General features: G+C 42.2%; 1 protein-coding gene across 3 annotated transcripts in view; it reads left to right on the forward strand.

Moving 5' to 3' along the window:
* Positions 1-26,330, forward strand: part of kiaa1328 (KIAA1328 ortholog) — a 40,739-nt gene that overhangs the window by 321 nt on the left and 14,088 nt on the right. Inside the window, exons 2-11 of one of the 3 annotated variants that reach the window (XM_084062241.1) lie at positions 2,986-3,021; positions 3,463-3,695; positions 4,386-4,486; positions 5,161-5,276; positions 15,940-16,064; positions 19,667-20,055; positions 23,046-23,267; positions 23,862-23,957; positions 24,212-24,297; positions 25,493-25,601. In XM_084062241.1, the coding sequence (XP_083918367.1) occupies positions 3,591-3,695; positions 4,386-4,486; positions 5,161-5,276; positions 15,940-16,064; positions 19,667-20,055; positions 23,046-23,267; positions 23,862-23,957; positions 24,212-24,297; positions 25,493-25,601 (1,349 nt within the window). In that variant the 5' untranslated portion in view covers positions 2,986-3,021; positions 3,463-3,590. Of the gene's footprint in view, positions 1-2,985; positions 3,022-3,462; positions 3,696-4,385; positions 4,487-5,160; positions 5,277-15,939; positions 16,065-19,666; positions 20,056-23,045; positions 23,268-23,861; positions 23,972-24,211; positions 24,298-25,492; positions 25,602-26,330 lie in introns of all 3 variants that reach the window. The other 2 variants (XM_084062243.1, XM_084062242.1) reach the window with 2 other exon arrangements.

The following is a 26,330-nucleotide window of genomic DNA, read 5'->3' on the forward strand; positions in this document are numbered from 1 at the left end:
ATCAATCACCCATACAACGGGATACAGAAAGAGTGGGAACATAAACATTGTGGACAGTGGACCTCAATTTTAAACTGGTAATTTACCTAAAAAAAGTAAAAAAAAACAAAAACAACAACTATATATATAAAAATTGGAAAATGGTCTGAAGTAATGAAAAGTAGACTATACATGATTTGAACAACATGCACGTTACATCATTATCAGGCAATTTGTTGCAATTGTAGAAATACTGGGCCTAAATTGTCAAATGTTCAAATCATCTATACTTTACATTACTTCAGACAGTTATCCAAATTCTTAATTTGTAATTCACAACATTTGGGGGAAAATAGCCAATTTAACATTGAGGTGCCCACGATGTTTAGGTGCCCACTCCGCTTACCTTACAAAGTACAAGCAGCCTGAGTCAAATGCTGGTGTGACACACCTTTTCTGCAGACATTGCTAACAATGACAAGAATAATGTATAACAGCAACATAATACTGGTTAGTAGAGACATAATGTAAAGTAATGTAAGTAGGGAAAACATTCAGGAGCAATGAAGAGAGTATACAGAATATTGTTGCCGTTGGGCAGCAACCTCAAAACGTTTTGAGCTTGTAGATCTGCTACTTTTGCTACTTATGAATCTGAATCCTGAAAAGTAAGTAACCGTTTTGTAACCACAAGCAACTCAGATGCTATGATACTATCTGGCATCTAGAGTTGCAATACCAACCCTTGACATCCCATTCATCCAAACAGAAAAGTCCTATCTAAACTCACCAAGATTGCAGCTATACGGAAAGGTTGGATTATCCTCTTTATATCTGTCAAGATTTTGTTAAATAAAAATCCACCGTAGACAAGTTGACTTGAAATCACTAAACGGTCCTGGTACCACCCGTTTCAAAATTGCAGGATGTTGCGTTTTTGGAATCGTGCGCTTAGAACAATAATCACCTGCACGTAATTTATTGACAGAAAGTAGCTCCTAACATGTCTACGGTGGATTTATATGAAACAAAAAACATGACAGATACAAAGAGGATAATCCGTGCTCGGGTGGTGCAGTGGTAAAGTCCCTGCCCACCACCACGGAGGTTGTGGGTTAAAATCCACGTGGTGCATCCGGCTTTGTCGAGCGTCTATACAAACACAATTAGCCCGTCGGGCCCGTTCGGGGGAGGGAAGCCAGGGTGATGCTGGACATTCCATGTACACCTACGGGCTGGGGGAGTGTTGGGCGGGAGGAGTAGGATGAAGGCTCTACGTCTTCCTGGTGGGGGCTCCTCACTGGCTGATGAGTCAGTAGGATACAACAGCAGTGACAACACAGAAATGTGTGTGGCGAGGAATCAATTGGCACGACTAAATTGGGGAGAAAAAGGGGTTAGAAAATAATTGGCTACTCTAAATAAAACAAAAAAAGCACACCCAGTGTGAAGTGAGCGGTGTGGTCATCACAGTGATGGAAGCTCACTTTGAATTTTTTTTTTTTTTTAAGTGCATAGTCATATTTATAGGTTATTAATTTCATCTTGTGTCTCGCTAGCCAATCACAGTGCTGAATAGAGTCAGCCAATAGAGTCAGCCAATCATAGTACAGCTAGGGGTGTACTAATGTAGAGGGGTGTGCTATTATGAGCCAATCACAGTACAGTGAAGGGTGTACTAACAGCCCCACTTATATACACCGCTCAAAAACAAACAAAAAAACAACAACAATCAGTTAGGACTTTTCAGTTTCAATGAATGGACTTCTTCTTTTCGTGTCTTTGAAGCATGTAACCACATATGACAGTTTCCCATTTCTTTTACACAGTCCATTGCATTATTATGGAATTCTGCGAGATGTTTTAAGCTGCACTTGTTGGGTGGGCAGATCAGGCAGTGCTGTATCATATGGTCCTCTTCTCCACATTCACTTCAAAGTGTTTGGTAGAATTCGCAGGTACTAGCAAGTATTACTTGACGGGGATAGCGACGTGAACGCTTCTACCTTGATCACCTTGATTGATGGGATGTCAAGGCTTGGTATTGCAACTCTAGATGTCAGATAGCATTATAGTATCTGAGTTGCTTGTGGCTAACCGTTTTGGACATGAGGTTTCCACCCAACAGCAACAACATGAATTCAGAATAAATTAGCAGCCTCTGTAAATAATATGTTGCAAGTACAATAGTATGAGCAACGTACAATATGTGCTGGGGATTCGTCTCATAATAAAAAAGAACAAAGGCAGTGTGTGCTCTCTTGTAAATAGGGATGTTAACAATTAATCGAATAGTCGGAACATTATTGAGAATTTTAATTCTCAATACTCGATTAAATTAATCAATTAAACAATTAATCTGATTCCCAACATTCGTTATCGCAAGGAGCAAAGGCTACATATATGTCGTCTCCGTCGGGTGGAAACCTCATATGTCCAAAACTGTTACTTTTCAGGATTCAAATTCAAAAACGGCAAAAGTAGCAGATCTACAAGCTCAAAACGTGGTGCAAAGCAACGTTTTTTGAGCTTGCTTGTGGATCTGCTACTTTTGATGCTTTTGTGTGACACTGTAGTGTGATCGAATAGGGCGTTAATTTACGGAAAAACACAAAAAGTTAAAATATGGACAATGAGATAAGAGGTTTCTGCCTGACAGCAACGACATCACTGCTTTAATCGATAATCTAAACAAAAAGGTGTGGTGTGTCTCTTCAGCCCTGTGGTAGCCTGAGGAAAAAAAAGAAAAGAAAAATAACTCTTGCCGTCTCTTCTTCATGGTGACCTTGTTGTGACACCGCAGGTGCTTTGCCTGTCCTCATTGCCACAGAAATGTGGGTGGCATTTGATATTTCGGGTATAGCTCAGGAAAATCTCAAAGGATATAGTGAACTGAGTTGAACTAAATCTAACATAATGTGATTAGACAGCTGACAAGTTCATCACCCCGTTGGGCTGAGAGGTTCAATCTTTTTTCATTCTGTTTCTTTTCCTGTCCACACACAGCCTCGGACGGAGAGCAGCCCGTGGTGTTTGTCCCTGGTAAATGTCAAGACGTTCTTTAAGGGCTCAGTCTGTCACTTTTTCATTTCCTCCTTCTTTTTTACACAGTAAAAATCCTCTCAGAGCTAAATTAACTGCCGCGAGTAAATAAACTCCCTTTTTTTTCATTTCCTACATTTAAAAAAATAGATATATTTCAAAAGATTTTGAAACAACAATTTTTAAAAACAATTCCAACACAAGTATTTCATGAATAAAATGAAAACATCTAATTTCCATAAGTAAATAAAAAATTAAAACGTTTAAGAATTAGTGAAAATAGCAGCTCTACAAGCTCACAAGTAGATCTGCTATTTTCACTAGTTTGGGTCCTGGGCAAACGTAGTAATTTCTCTTTTGGGTCTTGAGTTTGGGAACCACTGGTCTAGACCACTCATCTGAAGATAATTATTTTCTCTGTTCTTCCTGAATTTGTCTCAGGAGAAGAGCACAGAGGGGTGAAGTTCCAGACCCGTACCAGTGTAAAAAGCAGGAACAGAGTACACGGTGCTGATAACAGAGCTGAAGTCCCAACAAAGACCCACGGTGGCAACAAGAAACGGCTCCAGATGCAAAGTGGGCCCTCTGATACCAAGGGGAAAACGGTGAGCCAACTGACCACTGCTGTAGACATGGAGGAACACATCCTGTCCAACTGTAACCCCACATTACAGGTAAATCAACAGCACTGTCCTCTTCTTTTATTTACATCTTTCCAACAGATATACTCATGGATTAAAGTTCCCCGTCGCCACGACTGATTCCAGTCATTTGGAAGCATGTCGTGCACAGAAAATAGCCTATCTACAAGCTCGTGCTATGACGTGTTGTGAGCTTGTAGATAGGCTATTTTCAGCTAGTTAGGCTAGTTTCAGAGTATTTGAAGGGGTCAAACTGACAATAGAATACATGTTCAGAAGCATTTCCCGTAATTGTCTCTGATATTTCATAAAAGCAAATGGGCCTCAATCTGCAATTTCTTCAACTGTTTGGCTGTATGTAGAACTACAAGAACATAGGGTTTAGAACGTTAGAATAATACCTAAACAATAAACATCATCATTTGACATATTGTGCTAATTGTGTGGCGAAGGCTCCCTTCATGCTGTTTCACAGATTAGGACTTGGCCTAACAAAACATTTCAGTCATGAGATTTTATTTAGCTTTATTCCATGTATACTACATTAAATGTTTAATTTATGGTGATAAACGCCTTGGCCATTCTGAGAACGGTGTACGGCCTGATTGATACGCCGGCTGTAGCTCACAGAAATGTATAAACTGACATCTCTGCATTGGTCTTATATAAGTGGTTCTTCTAATTGCTTTCCTCGTATTATGTGTCGTTGGCTTCTCCTTTTAGGGAATATCTGATTTCAGCCAAGCTAAAAGCCAGGCCTCTCTGAAGGACCTCTGTCCTGAAGATAAGCGACGTATTGCTAACCTTATCCAAGAGCTAGCCAGGTAAGGGAATTGATGACCGTATCATATTTAGGGCTGTCACGATTATGAAATGTTACTTGACCATTAATTGTCATACAAATAGTTGCGATTAACAATTTAATTGTGTGGCTTTTGGGCCTTGTAAACAAAAGTTGCACGGGGCAGATATGACAAAAACTCAAATACACAAAGAAATGGCTGACACCAATATAATACAAGTAAGACGCGCAAATAGAAAGGAATGAGCAATTACTTGCCATCCGGCCTGAAATATGCACAAATGACATGGAATTCTTAGATATCCCAATAGATGAACTCGTGTAGATGCTTGTAGATATGTTATTTTTGACTGTCGCTGCTATATTTTTCTCAGAGGAGTGTAATTAGTCACGCAGGGGCACAGGCGAATTTCAGCTACTCTGTAGTGCATGCAGGCAATGAGAGCGTGACTCACATGGGGGCAGCCAATGAGAGCGTGAGTGACATGGGGGCGCGGCTGCACACATACTGCACACAGACACACAAGCCGAGCCGAGTGTCATAGTATGCTCCACTTCCGCGTTCGCAATAATAGAAACAGGGGTGCTCCTGTTTCACAAATCGCAGATTAGGACATGGCCTAACAAAATGTTTCAGTCCTGAGATTTTATTTAGTTTTAATCCATATTATGTCTCTGTTCTCTGTCTTTGGACAGAGTGAGTGAAGAGAAGGACGAGTCGGTCCAGCGACTGAGAAATGAACAGGAAACGTTTGAACGCAAGATCCAACACCTGGAGCAGCAGAACCTACTGATCGTGCAGGAGAGAGGGAGTATCCTTTCCATTTATGATTAACCCATGAAGAGCTTCTACAAATGCCTACTAAATCAGTAGTACTCACACCGCAGACCCCCCCTCTGAAAATATGTTCGTGCCGCGCTGCGAGCTTGTACATCTGCTATTTTTGAGAACCACCGTTCTAAACCACTGTTCTAAATCCTTACTTATGTTGCTATATAAATTATATAGTTAAGATAAAAAAATGACACGGATGCTTTCCCCGTTTTTAACGGTTAAACAAACTTAACGCAGACCTGCACTTTCCCCACAAGGGGTTTCATAATTCCTTAAAGCCAATATAGCCTGATAACATAACATATCATAAATTATGCATTTAATTATTTATTCATAATTTATGTTATCGGTCCACTGTGCATAAGTTGAAAGCATTTATTACCTCCTCATACGATGTTCGTCGTGGCACGATGTTTGCATTCAAATTGCGTTTTAGCAGCTCGGCATGCGGGCGCTGCCCCCGCCCCTTGTTTGATTGGCAGGTTATTGTTATTGGTTTATGTACAGTATGAAGAAAAAAGACCTTCCTGGTTTCTTTAAAACCTTGAAAAATCCTCAAGTTTTCATTTTGATCAATAGGAATTTCAAGTATATTGGTCCAAGCTGGAGCACAATCGATTGATCGATCATTAAAACCAGTGGTGAGCTGTGGATTTTTGAACTAAGGGTACTGTATTTTATGACGTCACGTGCGCGCGCACAGGCATGTGCATATAGCCACTTACTAATACTGTATTCAACATGTGATTATTAATGTATTTATATTTCTTATTATTTTGTTGCATTGTTAATTTGTTGTTTTTATTTTTGTTTCAATTAATCAATTATTTTATTTTTAGTTTTATATAAAAAAAAACTTACTTTACTTTACATAGACTCACCCACACATAAGCAGTTAAAATAATCAGACAACTTGTCTTTGTCTTGTCTCAGAGAACTGGGTGCTCTGCTAAGCAATCCCCTTCACACTGCAGTGCAGAGACTGTTGTCTCTCATTGTGAGAGGAATGTAACACATTCAATTCAAGTCCATGGCTTTTCTCCAGTAGCCCAATGTTATGCAAAGCAGCCAGGTAGACGCTATTGAGAATGTCTCGCCACTGACGGCGCGAACCTTCAGATGCTATTGTTTAAACTTTAAGGTGTTAACGACCGCCGCTGACGGTGAGTGCATGTGGAGCACGCGCGAGCCCCCAGCCCCCACAGTCTCAGAACTAAGGGTACGCCGTACCCGCCCGTACCCCCTAGAGCTCAACCCTGATTAAAACGTTGGTTCTCAAAGTGAGGTCTTGAGCTTGCAGATCTGCAATATTTTTTAAATCATGGCATTTTTAAAATATTGTTAAGCAAATTTCTTTTACTCAAATCTTTGCTTCTGGAGGTCCCTGGCACAACATATTCTTCAGATGGGGGCCCGCAGCCGAATACATATCGTTTTGGGGGTCCTTGACATTAGATAGTTTGAGAACCTCTGCATGTAAAATATACATGCTCTGAAAATATGTTAGCGGGCAGCAAACTGTTTTTGCAGTTTTTCAAGTACGCCCCCCTTCGTGAGGTGCTCATGTGTTCTCGTGCATGTGCTGCCTGGGGAACACATGCACAACATGGGAGGATATGATTTTCATCAGTAGCATCATGGCGGTGGATTAAAAATTCCATCCCTAACATTAATGAAATGAATTATTTACCTTTCCATTCAACTTCATTATACTCTGAAAGGGTTCAGTGGGTGCAAACGGTCTGCAACCACTCTCAAAAGTTGCATCCAAATGTGAATCATTTCGTAGGATTCTCTGGGCTGTTTTGCATTATAGACACTAGGGGGCAGTGTTGATTAAGGTGAAATACAGTATTATTCCAGTCCTTTAGTGTGAAATGACAGAAACCTGGACAGATTAATTTGAAATGTTTGTTGAAGGCTCCAGACATCCTCTTCTGGTGCTCTTATAGCTTGGATTAGTTTTTTTGAGGTAACCGACAGGTTAATTTGTGTTTTCAAAACAAGAAAATAACGGTTGGTTTTGCCAGGTTTACTTGTAACCAGTCTGGATGATTCGTAGTAAGACTGTGTTCAAGGTTTGGGTATTGTAGATTCTTGCACCGTTAGATCAGCTTTTATACGGTCTGTTGGTTCTTTAGAATGGTTAGAATAAGCTTTGCCCTTTTGCTCCTTTCTGCTTCCAGTGTGCTAATTTTCTGTACCTTCACTACCTTGCTACCCCGACCAAGCTGCCCTCTTAACGATTCCACTCAGGTCAAACCAGAGCGCGGCCAGCAGTCAATTTAGTTTGAAAAAACACAGCAAAATATGAAGAGTAATTGACCTGGCTGCTAAATTGCGTGATTGGCAACGGTGGTGGGGAAAATTAGGACGGCACAACTCAATTAAAGGCACTTTGGCTCCAAGTCTTGGCATTTACACCAAACTCCATTAAAAAGGCATTTGAGGGGGGAAAAATGCATTTGGATCAAAATACCCTGTGGGACATAACGTCTTTTTAAAAGTGCGTGCAAGAGTCACGATAAAGGCTCTTCGGAGGAGGAAGGTTCCGGCACTTCTCCTCTGAAAGGTTAAGGAGACACCAAAGGCAAACAAAACTGAAGGAGAATCTTGTCGGGTCTAATTCCATTACCGCTCAGCTTATCTTATCTAACCATGGTCCAGGGTTATCAGCGCTATAAAGAATGTAGGCCTGTGTGTTATTAGCCCCCTGGGATGAGCAGGAAAAAGTTCCCCTGAGATCTTTGCGTGTTTGGCTGACATTTGGAACTGACCAACACATAAGGATGAAATGCTGGACAATGTGAAATGAAGGGTGGTTTCTTGTGCCGCTAGCCTAGGGCATGGGTCTTCAACAAGGGGTCCGGGACCCCTAGGTGGTCCTCAGAATACACGGTGGCTGCCAAATATTTGTGTGATAGGAACTTGAACCCTAGCATTCCTGTTCTGGGGGAAACATTTGCTGAAAATTGCCGATCTGCAAGCTCACAACGCTTCGCTGCATGACACGTTGTGAGCTTCCAGATCGGCTATTTTACGGCAAAGAGCTTTGGTGTAGAGGGAAAAAGGATCAGACCAAATACAGAGCCAAAGGTCAAGTTTACTAAGTATTGAGGATTTAAGTGGTAAAAATGTAAATACACCTGAACCCAACATATTAATAGAAATGATAATACATTTACACCACGTCTATGAGGCTCTCTGAGTATGAAATCTATGAAGAAGTTTAATCTGCAACAGAATTGTATTATGTAGCGGGGGTCTCTGCTTCATCTCTCTCTCAGCTAAAGGGTCCTTGGCCTGGAAACCCCCCCCAAAAAAACATTGAATACCCCTGTGCTAGGGCACTTGGACAGGAATCAAGGTGGTGTGGCTAACTCTGTGTGCTATAATGCCAGTTTCCAGAACTTCCAAGGAGCAGTGACATGTCAGACCTAATACCATTGATTTAGGTTGAAAATGAGGCTGGGGATACCTCAGGCCATGGAGGGAAGGAAATTCTAGCCCTGTTAGGATGTGTCATTGATAGATGTCTCAAGCTGGACTTGAGGCAGGGAAAGGGCCAAGTCCTAAATCCCTCCCCATGCCCTCAGTTTATAGATTGATACTGTAGCGTCAAGTGTGTGACTGTGATGCTGATGAGTGATTTCTCCTGCCAATTAAGGGAACATCTCGTTCACAACGTTTTATATATATATATATTTATATAAGTGTTTGTAGCTTGATATAAATTTGTTGAGTATGTTGAAACTCTTTAGTTATTGGCCATTTTGGCTTGAGGAATTATACACCGGACATGTTGGATTACACAATGACAATTACACAAAATGTAGTAATCAAAATTATGATACCATTGTATTCTAGGAATTACTATTATGGATTTGAAAAGGACCGTAATACCATTGGAAAGAGTGAACAAACTGAAAAGTGCAGTGCAGTTTTTTTATTCCAACTATATATTGGTCTCAAGAGTACATATTCACTGCCAAACCACTGCCAAGTGTTGCCTTTCTGTAGTATAGATAGATACATACAGACAGTAAATACGATTACCAGCAGTGGATTTACTTGTAAATCATGCTTTTTTACATCACCTGTGAATACATATCTGAATCCATTTGGTGTTTTTGTTAGCCATGTCATTACAGTATGTTGGCTCATTTGACTTTCATGATTTCTTTGGTTTCTGAACAGGCCTAATGAGAACAAACAAAAGAATTTGCAGTACCCTGCAATTAAAAACATTTTCAGACCCCCCGGCCAAACACATGTCAAATTGTGGGTCCTTGGCATGAAAAAGTTTGAAAACTACTGCCAGCAGGAGAAGCAGTTTGGAGGGTCTGCATATATGTGTAAAGTTTCAGTAAAATTGAGCTTAATGTGCCATAGGCCTAATAAAGATCACACCGGTGCAGTGTAATACAGTAGTTTTCTGCCTGCAGAATTTTAAACAAGTTTTCAGAATAGATTGTTTGCTGATATTTACATTTTTTTTTTTTATTATTACTATGCGGATTGTGTGCACTGCACGTGCATTTGTCTTCTCAGAGTTCACAAGTATTGAAGCGGTTATGTAAACTGTCCTCTTTCATCAGTTCCCCATCGTTGCCTCCTTTTCTCGTGTACACACGCACACACACACACACACACTCTCTCTCTCTATCTCTCTCTCTCTCTCACACACACACGTACATCAGTCTCCGCCCTCGACTTTCTCACGATGCAGCTCAGGCCTCAATCTATTTGGCACAGTGTGCTAAAGCAGGCTTTAAAATATCCTCCCTCCCACCTGCGCAAATTTGTTCCACCTTGAGCCGGTTTTCATTACTTCATTTGGGTCTTGGATCTGACAGGGGAGTGAATCATTTTGACAGGCCGCCCGTCTGAAGCCTCAATACGAGCCCTCGATTCTTTGTATTTTCAGAGCGGCGAGGGGGGAGGGGGGAGGAGCTATAGTCGTCGACGGGCGCCTTTCGCCGCTTCGATTGTAAGACCAGGGGCCACGGCGCCGAGTGTTCTCTGTCTCCGATTGGCTGACGTCCAAGGCTGAGGAGCCATTTAGTTGGAGGGACGGGTGGAGAGCTGCTTGAATGTTATCTGCGTTACGCCACTCTGTCCACATTACCTAGTCCTAGCAGTCACTGTCTTCTAGGGGCCGCGTCAGTCCGGCAGCGTATTAAAGTTAACACGCCTTTCCTTCGCTCACAACAGGGGGGCTATACTGCAGTGCTGTTGGAAGCATAGATTGGGGGTTGTTGGCAGAAACCTTGTATCTCCATATTTCATGTTTTTATGTTTGTTTGTTCTTTTCATATGTGAATGCCCTATTTTATCGTCTCTGTCGGGTGGAAACCTCATATGTCCAAAACTGTTACTTTTAAGGATTTAAATTCAAAAACGACAAGAGTAGCTGATCTAGTGGATCTTCTACTTTTGGTACTTTTGTGTGACGCTGCAGTATGATCGAGTAGGACGTTAATTTACGAAAAACACAAAGTAAAAATACGGAGATAAGAGGTTTCTGCCCGACAGCGACGGTATACTTCATGGCATCACACTGTCGTGCAAAAGTGGTGGAAAGAAGCTCATGCGATGTAACATGCTCGGAGCTTGTAGATCTTGGGGCAGCCATAGCTTAGTGGGAAGAGAGATGCCGTCTAGTACACTGATTCTCAAACCTTTTCATCTCAGGGACCCCCAAATTGATATGTATTTGGCCGCGGACCCCCATCTGAAAAGGTTTTGTGCCAGGGACCCCCAGAAAAGGAGATTTATGTTTACAAAAAATATTTTTAGTAGCCAACATATAAATGGATAAAGTGGTTGAAATGATTGTGATGCTATATCAATATTTTTTGCTGGGGAGCCCCTGGAAAGTTTCTAAACATATTGCCCATATTGACATGCCCAAAAATAGTGGTGCCAGGTTTAAAAAGTGGTTAAGTCTGTGTGTTTTAAAAATATATATAAATATGTTTCATCAAGTAATAAGGGCTTCTGATTAACTGATAACTACATTTGGCCAAACACAAGGGTATTTTTTCTTCTTTTGGACGTACAAGGTTTTCTGCCTGACGGCGCTGATTATGTATGTGGTTATGGTGACGTCAGTAATCTTGTCTTGTCCGCTGGGAAGAGAGATTTCTGTCTGAGTCATGGCTGACCGTGTGAATTTGGTTCCGCGAACTCAGAAACAACAGATACTTGTATATCATCGCTGTCGAGCCAGAAACCTCCTATCTCCATATTCTTAACTTTTTGTGTTTTTTCGTAAAATGAACGCCCTACTTGATCACGCTACTGCGTCACACAAGCATCAAAAGTAGCAGATCTACAAGCTCGAAACGCGGCGCGAAGCGACGCGTTTCGAGCTTGTAGATCTGCTGCTTTTGATGCTTTTTGAATTTGAAACCTGAAAAGTAACAGTCTTGGACATATGAGGTTTCCACCCCCGACGGAGACGATATTCAGCCTGATCCCCTGTAAACACGTATTCGTACTGCATAAATAAATAGACCTCCCAGAGCAGGTTTACATGATGGCGATGTCCTTGTGATATCCTTCTACCTCCTCCGTATATAGAAACTCTGCCACAGACATTATCAGTAGCAGTAAGTAGACAAGTCCTGCATGCATAGACGGAGGGTTCAATCAAAGTGTCCACCCCACCCAACCCCCCCCCCCCCCCCCACACTACACCCCCGCACCGTGTTTATGAAAGCTGCCTGCTCGGCGTTGCCAGAGTTTGCGAGAGAAATAAGCCACCCGGGTCTATGAGAAACGAGCTCAAAAGAAGCGACTATTAGGCCACACAAGCACTTTAAACCTATATACTGCAGCGGCTGTTTGAAAATAGCCGATCGCATTGTGAGCTTGTAGATCGCCTATTTTCAAAACAAATCTTGAAAGATGTTGAAACCTTTTTTAAACATTGTAAAAAAATCCTGTATGGGGGTCCCTGGCACAAAAGGAAGTCCGTGGACAAAACATATCATTATTTAGGTGCGGTGCTTGACATGAAAATGTTTGAGGATTTAACTGGTTTAAACAACAATTAGGAAAAGAGTTCAAATGAACAACTACACTTTAGAAACAAGCCCCCCAAAAAACGCAACCACCAACATTTAGAAGCGACTTTACAGAAAAAAACCCAAGCCCAAAGTCGCTTATAATAAGCAGACATGGCAATACTGCTGCCTGCCTGCATTGCAATTGTCTGGTGTTTGTGCCTGGGCTTGGAAGTCACCCCTTTTCACCCCTTTTCTTCCAGTGGCTCCGTCTCATTTCCACAGGCCTGATTGAAGTCTTCAGACGCCAAAGTGTTTTTCTTAGCGAGCATTATTCCGGCCCCGCCGATCCTTTCAATGCAACCCTGGCTTTGAACTCTTGATTTCCTTTTAAAACCCCCCATTCAATCCGGGGAAAGCATCTGTGTCATTTTAGATGTTAGCTGTATAGCAACATGAGTTTTTCTGAAAACTCTTAGGATTTAAAACAGTGGTTCTCCAAAATAGCAGATATTCAAGCTCACAGCACGTCACTTTGTGCCACGTTGCAACCTATTTTTGCTATTTTTGAACATTTGTGAAAAAACTCGAAAGTGTTTGAAAAATGCACCATTCAGAGGGTGGTCCGTGGCCAAATGCATATCATTTTGGGCGTCCTAGGCACAAAAAAGTTTGAAAACTGCTTATTTAGAAGGCATTTGTAGAATCGGCCTCAGGTCTTAATGGGTTAACCCATTCAATCCGGGAACACATTTCCCGTTTTTCTTTTAGCTATAACCATTATTTTATACTTTGGGCTATTCAAAGATAGCAGATATACAAGCTCGAGCTTGTAGATCTGCAATTTCTTTTTGAAAAATTATGAATATTTATATTTTTTAAAGGGAACGTTTTTAACTCAAATCTTTGCTTCTGGGGATTCTACAAATGTCTTTTAAAGGAGCTACACCATGAATTTAAAAAATAATAATAATATTTGATATCATATTGTTTATGTCCCTCAAACGTTTTTCAAAAGGTTTGAGCCTAAATCAAGCCTCAGATATACTCATTCCAACTAACTTCTGTCTGGCTTATAAAGCACTTTCACCTGCAATACCACATTGTCCTGTTTGGCACGGGGCGCTACTGAGCCAGTTTGTATGCATGTCATGTCCTGGTTCTGTGTGGAAAAAGTAAAAAAAAAAAATAAGAAAAAAATTAAAAAAAAACAAAAATGAAAAAAAAAAAAACAATTTTTTTCCCGATTTTTTTTTTTGTTGGTTAGAACTGAAAAACGGGAGGAATTGTTCCCAGACGTGACGTAGGGTGGGGGAACAAATCTGACGGACTGTTTTCAGACCAATTTACATGAAAACCACAGATAGCCTATGAAAGCCTGCATGCTCGAAGTCGGGTATTTGTTGGAACAGAAGAGAGGTGGGGGAGACCAAAAACACACAAAAATTAAGAAAAAGTTAAAATTCATGGTGTAGACCCTTTAAATCCTAATGGTTAAAAAGAAAAACTTATGTTGCTATAATAATATCAGTGGTTCTCAAACCTTTTTCATGTCAAGGACCACCCAAAAGCAAAGATATGAGTTAAGAATGTATATATATATTCAAAGATTTTCACACATTTTCACGATTATCTTTCTAAGCGATATGAGCTTGTATATCTGCTATTATAGCCAAATAGCCAAAGAAATCTTAAAGTGACACAGATGCGTTCCCGCATTGAATGGGTTAAAGACAGAGCTTTTTTTTTTCTCTTCTTCTTTTTTCTCGATGTTGGGAAACTCATCAGCCGGGGAGAGCAGGGCCATCGTCATAAAAAAAGATACGGCCTGGAGGAACATACTTTACAGTTGGCTATCTGTGGGAGTGTGCGTATACCACTGACTTTATTGTGGTGTGTTTTCTGTTTGCAGGCTATTTCCGTGCAGGTGTGGGAATTTGTATTCCTGTATGTGTTGGCGCGTGTGTGTGCCAGTGTTGTTTGAGGAAGGTCTGTGCTGTTTGATTGTGTGTGGGTGGGTGTGTGTGTGTGCGTGTGTGTAATTTTCATTTTCATGCTTATTATCAGTGGATGTGTTGGTTCTGCTGCTGCATGCAAGTGTGTGTGTGTGTGTGTGCACTTTATTACTATACTTTAGAGGACCAAATCTCCAGACTAGTATAGTAGAATTTGAGAAACAGACATTGTAGAGAAATTGTTGTTTTGTTTTTGCGTTAGGCTTACAATTAGGAAAAGTTGGAGATCTAGGCTAACGTTAGGATTATTAGACATTTATAGTTTAGGCTTAGGAGCTTAGCATTAGAGTTTTCCCTGTTTTAGGCTTAGTCGTGTGGCGTTGTCGCGCACCGGAAAAAAATAGCCGATCTACAAGGCGATCTACAGCGCGACTCGTTGTTGTGAGGTTGTAGATCAGAAATTATACTTTCAGCTATTTCTAATACCGTCCTATCATTTTTTTTATGTCCTCCTCACAAGCATAGTAATCACAAACCTGTGTGTGTTAGTGTCGGTGTGCATATCGTCTCTGTCGGGTGGGAACCTCATATGTCCAAAACGATTACTTTTCAGGACTAAATTCAAAAACGGCCTAAGTAGCAGATCGACAAGCTCGAAACCTTCGAGCTTGTAGATCTGCTACTTTTGATACTATTGTGTGACGCTGTAGTGTGATCAAGTAGGCCGTTAATTTACGGAAAAAAAAGTTCAAATATGGAGATAAGAGGTTTCTGCCTCGACCGCAACGATATGTGTTTGTGTGTGTGTGTGCTACTGTGTTAGTGTCGGTGTGCATATGTGTGTGTGTGTTACTGTGTTAGTGTCGGTGTGCATATGTGTGTGTATGTGTGTTACTGTGTTAGTGTCGGCGTGCATATGTGTGTGTGGTGCGGCCACCATCATTAGTGGGCTCCTGAGGCGCAGCGGTGGTTCCGCTCCAGATTAGTGGTGTCCTGTCTGCCAGCTCCGTGTCTGGCAGGCAGCCTGGCACGGCGCGGCACTGCCCAGCTCAGCTCTACATAGCTCGGCCCGACCCAGATGGCCACAGCTCTGTGCCACAACAACAACTTTGATATTGTTGGCTGCTTTCTCTCTCTCTTTCTCTTTCTCTCTCTCTCTCTCTCTCTCTCTCTCTCTCTCTCTCTCTCTCTCTCTCTCTCTCTCTCTCTCTCTCTCTCTCTCTCTCTCTCTCTCTCTCTCTCTCTCTCTCTCTCTCTCTCTCTCTCTCTCTCTCTCTCTCTCTCTCCCCCTCTCTCTTTCTCTTTCTCTCTCTCTCTCTCTCTCTCTCTCTTTCTCTTTCTCTTTCTCTCTCTCTCTCTCTCCCCTCCTGTTTGCAACTTTGCTGTTCTCTCTTTTGTTGCCGGTCAAATGTCCAATTGAGGCTGCGGGGGAAAAAACAGTAATTGAATTTTAATTGTCAACCAGGATTTCATGTCCACCATTTTGTATCAAATATTGGGTGATGGTGTTAGAGAGATAGAGATACTTTCTCAACAGAGACTATTTATATTGTTGTCGGGCAGAAACCTCTTATTTTTTTATTTGAACTTGTTGTGTTTTTGGTAAATGAATGCCCCACTTGATCAATGTTGCTGTTGAGCATGGTTTGGCTCCTTAACCCTTGGCGTGCCACAGGCCTGCAGCAGCAGTACAGAGAGTGCCAGGAGCTGCTGGTGCTCTATCAACAGTACCTGTCCCAGCAGCAGCAGAAGCTCAACCAGTCCCTCGCCCAGCTCAGTCAACCCCCAGCACACAGCAAGGTACGTGTGTGTGTGTGTGTGTGTGTGTGTGTGTGTGTGTGTGTGTGTGTGTGTGTGTGTGTGTGTGTGTGTGCAATGCAGTGGTTATCAAAGTGGGTTCCGGGGGGGCTCCAGCAAAAGTATTTAACATAGCATCACAATCATTTCAACCACTTTTTTTCCCCATTTATACGTTTGCTATTCAAAAATAGCAGATCTAAAAGATCACAAGCTTTGTCTGCTATTTTTTGAAAAATAACGAAAATATATTTTTTAACACATAAATCTCCCCTTCTGGGGGGTCCCTGGCACAAAGCATTTCTAGATGTGGGGGTCCGTGGCCAAATACATATCAATTTGGGGGTCCTTGGCACGTAAAAGGTTTGAGAACCACTGGTGTAATGTGTGTGTGTGTGTGTGTGTGTGTGTGTGTGTGTGTGTAGTGTATACACACACAAATCGGCTGACTGTCTCTGGCGTCCCATGTATTTGCACACATCACGCGGGGGGGCCAGGGAGCGCTAATGTGCATGTAAGCCTACTCCCTAGTGAGCCATCTTCAAACAGCAGCCCCGTTCACCATCCATCACAGCACGCTCGCTCCCCCACTGACACGCACTCCTCAGTCCTCACACATGTTGTCACTGTCAGGCAAGAAAACCTTGTATCTCCTTTGAATGTTTTTTTCCTATGCTAATGTCATACGTCGTCATGTGACGGTGTCGAGCAATAGCAGCAAAAATAGCTCGTAGATCAGCAATTTTTGCATTTAAAAAAAGATCTTCCAGTGGGAAACAAGTGAAAGTGGTTAAGTCTGTGGGTTTTATAAATATTTAACTGATGAAAAGTATTAACACTGCCACCAAAGTGTGGCAAAAAAAGGCAAAAAAAAAGTCCACCAAAATGTGGAATGCCCTGACACCATCCATTAAAGGATGTGAAACACTAGTGTTTCACATCCTTTTCAGTACAATTTTGGAAGACACCAGTACTGGTGTCTTCCAAAATTGTCCTGAAAAAAAAAATCGACCAGGAGACCACAAGGGAAGGTAAATGTAAATTTCCCCATCTATTTTGTACATAATGTTTGTATTTGTTGATGTATTATTATTGTGCTAATTGTGTATGCTACTGTATGTTGGTGAATTGACTACATACTGTAGGACCACAATGTAAACAAATCCCCAGGACTTTTTTGTGATATAATTTTAGCTTTAACGTCTTACTTCATCACGGCACATGCTGTTTACATTTCTGACTAATAAAGTATTCAATCAATCAAAACAGGATCTTGTGACTAAATATAACTACATTGAATCCATTGGGACACAATGTTTTTTCTTTTTTTCTGAAAAGCAACGCTTTTGGACATTCAAGGTTTCAGCCCGACTATATAAAAACACTCTACCCCCACGTCCGCAGTGCCGGCCCGTCATCTCGCAGCAGAGCGCCTCAACAAAGCGTAACAAATAACCCCCAGAATGCAACGCACTTCGGGGCCACTGGGCTGGGCATGGCTGGGCCAAGCCGGGCCGGCCGGGCTCGGTCGCTCTGGCCGCGCGTCTGGCAAAACAGCTCTTTCAAATAAAAACTAGACAATATTATGGAGGGACTATAGTGGAGAAGAGATCCAAAAGAACTGAGACAAGTCATTTTATGCTTGGCTGCTTGTGAGTTTCACGCTCTGAAAGTAGACTATTTTCAGCACACATCTAAGTAGTATACTGTAAATCAGGCATTACGATGCCATCAAGGCCCGCCAAAATACATTTTAGTTGACTAAATTAACCAGGGTTCATGAAATTCCTGGAAATATTTTGAAATTAGAAAAAACTGTTTTCCAGGCCTGGAAAAGGTTTGGAATTAATCAAATGTTTTGGAACATGTTTGGATATACATTGTCTAACATTACGTGAAAGCTGTAACATGGTAAAATGTAGTGCTGCACTGCCCGAGCTACGTGCGTGTGGCCTAATATACATTATAGAGGATGTCACATGACAAAAACAATAGATCTACAAGCTAACAACCTTGGACAAGCTAACAACCTTGGACGTATCACGGTTGGACCGTGATACGTTAGCTTGTAGATCTGTTCTTGTTGACACCTTCGCCCGAGTCTGTCTTGGGGCATTGATAGCAAACTGGAGTAAGAGCCTCATTATTGCACCATATGATTGCTATAGGCCTGGAAATGGGGTAAAATACTTTGGAGAAGTTATGGAAAAGTTTTGAAAATTCATTTTTAAAAGTGTGTGGGAACCCTGATCAACTGTAGATTTAGTCAACTGAAATCTCATGACTCTCCCACTGACTGTTGAGCTGCAATGAACCGTACGATTGGCCAATGGATACATTATCTTACTTGGCTATTGTTCACAGTTGCATCTAAAAAAGAAAAAACTAAAAATGGAATTTTATTCAAAAGACTTTGACTAAAACTAAATGGAATTTTATTCAAGACTATGACTAAAACTAAATCAACATTTGCTGTCAAAATCAACACTGCTTTCCAAGGTGACGTTTTAGAGGCTAAAGATGCTTCCCCCCCCGGCCGCCTCCAGCCTCTGGAAGGACAGATGAGTTGGTCATCTTGATTGTCCTACGGTGGCTCTGAGTAATGTGTGTTTGCCTGGTCTCCGACCCTGGGCGTATTCGTCATAGTCTCTCTTCCCCCTTGGTCCGCCGTGCGGTCGGTGGGCTTTTTCCTTCCGTTCCGTTTATCTCCTCCTAACGTCCCTGACCTTGGCTTCACCTGCTTGCCTCTGTTCCGTTTGAAAAATCTCCATCTTAATGCCTTTGGCCACCGGCCAGCCTCGCCAGCGGCGAAGGGATGTTTAGCCTTTATGCAGCTGTGATCGCAGTAAAGGGGTCCGGGAATTATGGATGGAAGTAGCCACGTCCACCTGTCTTTCTCTACCCTAACATAGTGGTTCTCAAACTTTTTTCATGTCACGGACCCCCAAAATCTGTGCCAGGGACCTCCAGAAGCTAAGATTTGAGTAAAAAAAAAAGCTCATAGCGTGGCACGAAGTGATGCGCTATGAGCTTGTAGATATGCTATTTTTAGCGGTGCCAGCCGCTCTACTCTTGACTATGTCCGTCCGTATGTCCGTTTGTCCGTTTGTCCGTTTGTCCGTTTGTCCGTTATGTCCGTTTGAGCACGGGCTTTAAACAGCTATAACTCCAGTTCGCAGCATGCCAGCAAGTCCAAATTTGGTATGTGGACTTACACCACCAATTGGGACGAGCATTGATTGCTGAAGCCCCGCCCCGCCCTATTATAGCGCCACCAGGAGGCCACTGGCTTTAAACAGCGCTTTACACAGCTATAACTCCAGTTCGCAGCATGCCAGCAAGTCCCAATTTGGTATGTGGACTTACACCACCAATAGGGACGAGCATTAATTGCTGAAGCCCCGCCCCGCCCTATTATAGCGCCACCAGGAGGCCACTCATCAAAGGCACCGCTTCCTTCACACAGGGTGGGATTTTTGATTATAGTATAAAATATGGTTGAACTGGTTCAAATGATTGTGACGCTATTGACGGTAGCAATATTGACGATATTAACTCATTTTGCTGGGGACCCCCTGGTCTTGATGGGTTATTCTTTTGTCCAGATGTCCAGCAGCGAGGAGGGTCCGAGCGGACAGTCTGCAGCCCTGGACGGCTCTTACCTGGGCATCGCCGCCACTCACACGGGAAGGCCACGGCAAGCGGACGCAAAAGGATCGGCGAACGCCCTCGGGGGCCACCACCATCATCGTCATCATCATCATCACGCCTCTCTGTCAACCGAGACCCCCCCCGTCGACTCCTCCTCTTCTTCTAGTGAGAGCCAGGGGTCAGTCACCCCACGCCACAGGGGGCGGAGAGGAGGAGGGGGACTGCAACCCTCGCAGTCGCCGTGTCACTGTGGACCCAAGCACTGCTGTGGCAACCGCACAGACACAGTGCACAAAGGTCAAAAGGACCGTCACCGTTGCGACCCTGAACTACAGTGTGACAGGTACAATTAATGTGATATTTCGCAGCACTTTTTCAGTGTGTTTTATTAACCCATTTAGACCTGGAAAGCCTATACATTGTTATACCATTCAATCCGGGAAAGCACCTGTGTCATTTTTGTTATGTTTTGAATACAAAATGTATGTTTTTCAGAAAACTTAGGTTAGGATTTAGAATGCGCTTTTAGAACCGGCAATCGGTCTCCGGTCTATAAACCTTTTGTTTAATATTTACTTTTTTAAAGCCATTTACAATCATACATGTTATGACGATCTCCTCTCTCTCGCTTCTCATACAGTACCTACTGTTCTCACCCACTTTTTTCTTTAAAGGACGACTTCACCACTTTTCAACATATCTTCATATAATAGGTCCTCACTAATGTTCATGATAAAATGATACCATTCTTTTCCACTTGGTCTGTGTCTCATAGGAGGGCTGTGGACAGTCCAGAAACCCGTCTACCAGTGACATCATCGTTAGGCAGGATTTTTTTTTCCAAAAAGATTTAAAAAAATGTATTCCGATTTTTATTAAGGCGAGAACAATGGGATCTATTATTGCATTGCAACTTTCCAGGAATACAAAGCCTGCAGTTTCTATTAGCTTGGATTCCCCATCGATGATGTCACTGGTAGACGGGTTTCTGAACTGTCTACAGCCCTCCTCTGAGACACAGACTGTTTAGAAAAAAAATGTATCATTTTATCATGAGCATTAGTGAGGACCTTTTATATGAAGATATGTTGAAAAGTGGTGAAGTCGTCCTTTAATTGTTGCTGTCGGGCAGAAACCTCGTATCTCCATATTTTAACTTTGTGTTTTTTTGTAAATTAACTTCCTACTTGATAATACTACAGCGTCACACAACAGCATCAAAAGTAGCAGATCTTCAAGCGATAAATGAGCTACTGTTGCTATTTTTGAATTTGAATCCTGTAAAGTAACAGTTTCGGACATATGAGGTTTCCACCCGACAGAGGTGATAAAGATGCCTTCGTTCTCCTCCGTCCCAACATTACAGCCATTCTTCTATCACATTCCTCCATATTATGGCTTTTGCACACTTTCTGTTCCATTTATATTGGCTATGCGTCACAAATGTTAAAGCAAAACTTGGCCAATCAGTTAAGACGACGGTTTGGGTTAGCCAATCGGGGACTTTTATTGGCCAAGCAGCCCAACAATGACGTGATGCTCCGCCAATCCTTGAAGCCGATGGTTGGGGTTGGCCAATCAGAGAAGCCGATGCATGCAATCTCCCAAACACAAGGAAAACGTATTGTGCGTCTGCGACCCCTTCAGACCTGCCGGCAGACAGATAGGCAAGGCAGTTTTATTTGTATAGCATTTCAACAACAAGGCAATTCAATGTGCTTTACACACAACATCAAGCAAAGGAAACACAATTATACAAAGACATTAGGATGCATAAAACAAAAGAAGTAAAAGATAACAGATACAGTTACAGTGCAGAAGAGAAAGGAAAGAAAAAAGAAAAACTCAATCAAAGGCAGCGGCAAACAGAAAGGTCTTTAGTTGTGTTTTACAAGAAATAAGAGTGTCAGCAGACTTGCAGTTTCTGGGAGTTTGTTCCAGATATGTGGTGCATAAAAACTGCTTCCCCATCCCCTCGTTTTTTTTTTGGACCTTACCCAAATGAGATCTGGATGGTTCATGATATCGTACAAGATCAGAAATGGATCTTGTAGATACAGATGTTCATGTTTTTTTTCTACGGTTCTCGGAAACGGTTGATCTGTCCGGTTTGCCATTCGGCACTACACACTGGACGCTTTCTGAGTGACGCCAGCCATAGAGTGACAGACAGACAGACATGAGATTTGGTGAATTAATAAAAGGATAATGACAAGACGGCGCCTAATAAGGGCATGACTTCATGTGGCTAGTCTAGTGCAGTGGTTCTCAAACGTTTTCATGTCAAGGACTCCCAAATTGATATATACAGTATCTGGCCACAGACCCGGCTGTGTTGCGCTGTGAGCTTGTATATCTGCTATTTTCTAATAGCCAACGTATAAAATATAGATTAAGGGGTTAAAATGTATTAATGCATTTGCTGGGGACCCCCTGGAACCCCCTCAAGGACCCCTGGGGTCCCCAGACCCCACTTTGAGAACCAATGGTCTAGTGACGTCAGATATCTATGACGTCTGAGTCCATATTTGGGCAAAGGTTTCAGCCCTGATCCAACTGCCTCTGACTTTTTCCATTACAAAATTAAACTTTTATATACGAAGAGGAAGTAGCACAACCCACAGAGGCGAATAAATGTAACATTACAAAAAAGCTAGTGCTAAATAATGGGTTTTTAAGACTTTGTGGGATTAGCCCTAATTTATAGTGGTGCTGAGCCAATAAATAAGAAAACCCCTCATCTGAGACATCAAAGGGGGGAAAAAATGATGCATGAGCAAAGATCAAAGGAATTCAGATCAAATAAGCTAAAGCTCTTACAAGCAAACATAGTAAAGGTTTAAAGGACCGTAGTCAGTCTATTCACAGCCCTCAGCCATACTGTACATCGTACATAAACATAGATCGTTGTCCCGTTAATGGCTTTATTTTTAGTCACCCACACATCACACATGAGGGTTTCAGGTAAATCGTGTCATCAGGAAGGAGACGAGCCCCTTTTAGACCTTTTTATGCCAATAAAACGGACCCCCCTACACCCTTCATGTGGATATGTTCCATTTGTGCAGACTTTACTTTCCCTGTGTGGGCCTGCCATGTGGATTTTCTTTTTTTTTACCTGTAAAGTTAAAGTGTTTTTTGACATTTGATTACTTTCTCCCTGCTCTCCATCTCCCTGCACCCCCTTCCCTTTTCTTCTCATTTAAAAAATAATTGATGGAGCTTACCCTGAAAAACAAAAACATTTCACCCACTTTACACCTATAAACTAGGTGATGTGACAATAAAGTTGATTCTGATTCTGATAAACACGTCCACTCCACTTGCACACAGGCTGCCCGGTAGCGAGACTGTGGTGGTCCCGGGGGATGACGGAGCCCTGACCATGCCCCTCCTGGGCCACCAGGGCTGGGAGGAGAAGAGGCACCAGCTGCTGCTGCAGAAGATGCAGCTGGAGATGGAGAGGGAGAGGCTGCAGGTCCGTCTGGCCCATCAGGAGGCCAGGCTCATCAGCCAGAACCAGCAGCTCCGACAGTCACGCCTGGACTACAACAGGTAGTCGCAGAGCTCCGTCTACAGACGGACAAACGTCAAAATTAATTATTTGTCATGTGATGTATCTATTTCTTACCGCAAATGGCTGTGATCTGGTGAATAAGGATTTTTGCGGTGACGTAGGCTAACAGGAAACATCATTTGCCACGAGCCACTGCCTGCGAGATTCACAGTGCTACGCTGCAGAGATGATAACGGTGTACAACGCTCGTATATAACGCCCCAACTTGTAGGAACATGGTGATATTTTGGATTTAAAGTGAATGAAGAAGGTGAGCCAGCACAATCCGGTGATGGTTGACTGGTTAATTCCTGTTGTCCATTAAATACATTCTGAGTGCTGACTAGTCGCTCCACAGTTAGCCTTGGATCAAGACTATCATAGATGTACTTTGAGTCTGACTTTTGCTTAGATATGAAAGCAAAAGTCTGACTCGATGAAATACATCTATGACACAGTAGTAAATACATACATAGATATGTGCGCTCCGAAAAATGGCATACCTACAAGCTCACATACTTACAAGTTCTGAGCTTGTAGGTGCTGTTATGAACCAGGCTTTTACTCTCCGTTTGTCTCTGTTTCTCTGTCAGGTTTCAACAAGCCACTCAAGGTGAGCTTGGCAGCTCAACCAACAGAACTGCAGTGTCACAGCCAGAGGATCCGTCTGGATGCCATGTACTTTCCAGGTCAACACACACACGTACGCACACACGCACACACGTACACATGTACACGTACACGTACACGCACACACACACACACACACACACACACACACACGTACACACGTACACACGTACACACACACACACACACACACACACACACACACACACACACACACACACACACACCACTTTAAGCTACAGCCACGCATGTTACGAGTCACTACCGTGTGATTAGGATTTATCTGAATATATATTGTGTCTGTGTACTGCAGGCAGTGTGAGGAAGCACAGCTTGACAACGGAGACACATGTTCAACTTCAGCCCAGCCTCCTGCGCATGTTGCTGTTTGCAGTCATGGTAAGGTCTAGCGTCACACCCTCAGTCGTTAAAATCGTGGTGAAATGGCTTTTCGGTCATTTTATTTTCAAATTTCAGTCTGAAACGTTGTCTTAACCAATTAGAAGCTCCCATCCCTTGAGGCTATGGAACGCTAGAATCTCACTCACTGCAGCTGTGTGCAGCCATAGTTATAACAAATATTAGAATATTGTGTAAAAGTTCATTTCTTCTGTATAATTCCAAAAGTAAAACTTTCATAAATTCTAGATTCATTGCGCATAAAGTGAAATATGTAAAAGCTTTTTTTGTTTTATCTTAATGATTATGGCATACAGTTCATGAAAATCAAAAAATCCTTACCTCAAAATATTAGAATATTACTTAAGACCACTTAAAAGAAGGATTTATAATACAGAAATGTCTACCATCTGAAGGAAGATCAATAGGAAGATGAGAGACACCAGAACCAACCACATAGATGAGCTTAAGGCCGCTATCAAAGCAAACCTGGGCTTCTATAACACCTCAACAGTGCCACAGGCTGATCACCTTCATGCCACGCCCCATTGATGAAGTCATTTGTTCAAAAGTATTCCAGACCAAGTATTGAGTGCATATGGTTGACATTTCTGTATTATAATGATTTCTTTTGAGTGGTCTCATGATGTAATATTCTAATATTTTGAGATATGGATTTTTGATTTTCATGAGCTGTGTGCAATAAAAATCAAGATTAAAACAAAAATAGGGTTTGAATATTTCACTGTATGCGCAAAGAATCTAGAATATATGAAAGTTTCACTTTTTGAATTATATTATAGAAGAAACTGGACTTTTATTCATATTCATCTCAATGAAGTTGCTCACCCAGCGCATGAAGCACCCGGAAGTACCCTCTTCTTCCACATTTTGAGCACCAAATGTTGGTGCCCAAACGCGGAAGACTTGAGCACCGAGCAGGCGCACTATGGTTTCAAACTGTAGAAGCATGGGCATCACTGTTCTACTGCGGTTCTGGGGGCTTGTGTGCAGCAGGCTAGTGTTTGTAGCCCTCAATAGATATCTCCAAGTTTAGTTTGCAACCCACAGTTTGTGCACCACAGTCTTTTCACAGTGGATTCAAGAGCTGCATGTACCTCCTGCTTGTGCAGCATTGCAGCCTTGCTGCCCTCATTTTGAATATATCACCCCTAACCGTTGCAACTCCCAACAGAAGACATGCATCGCTCCAAAACGGACATGGCCACTTCTCCTGCCGTGCCCTCTGCCAATTTTGTGAAGACCACCTCAGTGCCTGCGATGCCCGGGACCCCCGAAGCTAGGTAACACATCAACACAGAGCATCACTGAAACTATTCTAAACATTAACAGTGGAGATGGTATCGTTGCATCTTTTTTGATAGTGTTTTGATTCTGAAGCATGAGTTTTTGGTGATCGATTTGATTTGTGTAAGTTGCTTACTAAAGGACTGGTCATCTCCATGAAAATTATGACATTAGTTATGAGTTAGTAATACAACATACAACAGATATTTTATTATTTTAGTCATATAGAGGGAAAATGTGTGAATTTGACACACAAAGGTCCTGAAATAACCAAGTGAATTAACAAGTCGCTAGGTTCATCGTAAACGTTGCTAAATCTCGCAACAAGCGTGGCAAATTGGAAACACTGAGCAAAAGGAATCACTGTAGCAAACGATACTATGTTGTTGCTGTCGGTCAGAAACCTTATCTCCATATTTTAACTTTTTGTGTTTTAATAAACACAGTACATTCCACCCAGAGAGAGGCGATAGTGCTAGATGAACTAACACACTGGACTGAAGAAGCAGCATCTCTGTGCCTGCCAGAAGAGTGGGAGGGCCTGTTTCTTCCTTGGACAACAATGAAAAAGCAGCACATTAGCAGCACTGCGTGTGCCCCAGTAGTCTTTGTCCTGCGAGAGCCACAAAACCTAAATGGATTTCCTTCAGGGCTAACTAGTGCTGCTGCACAACATGATTGAGCAGGGCTTGAAGTGAAGGTGTTTCCATCGCTGAGCTTACTGT

Source organism: Gymnoscopelus microlampas (assembly GCF_963454915.1).
Source record: "Gymnoscopelus microlampas genome assembly, chromosome: 7".
In the NCBI taxonomy this organism is placed as follows: Eukaryota; Metazoa; Chordata; class Actinopteri; order Myctophiformes; family Myctophidae; genus Gymnoscopelus; species Gymnoscopelus microlampas.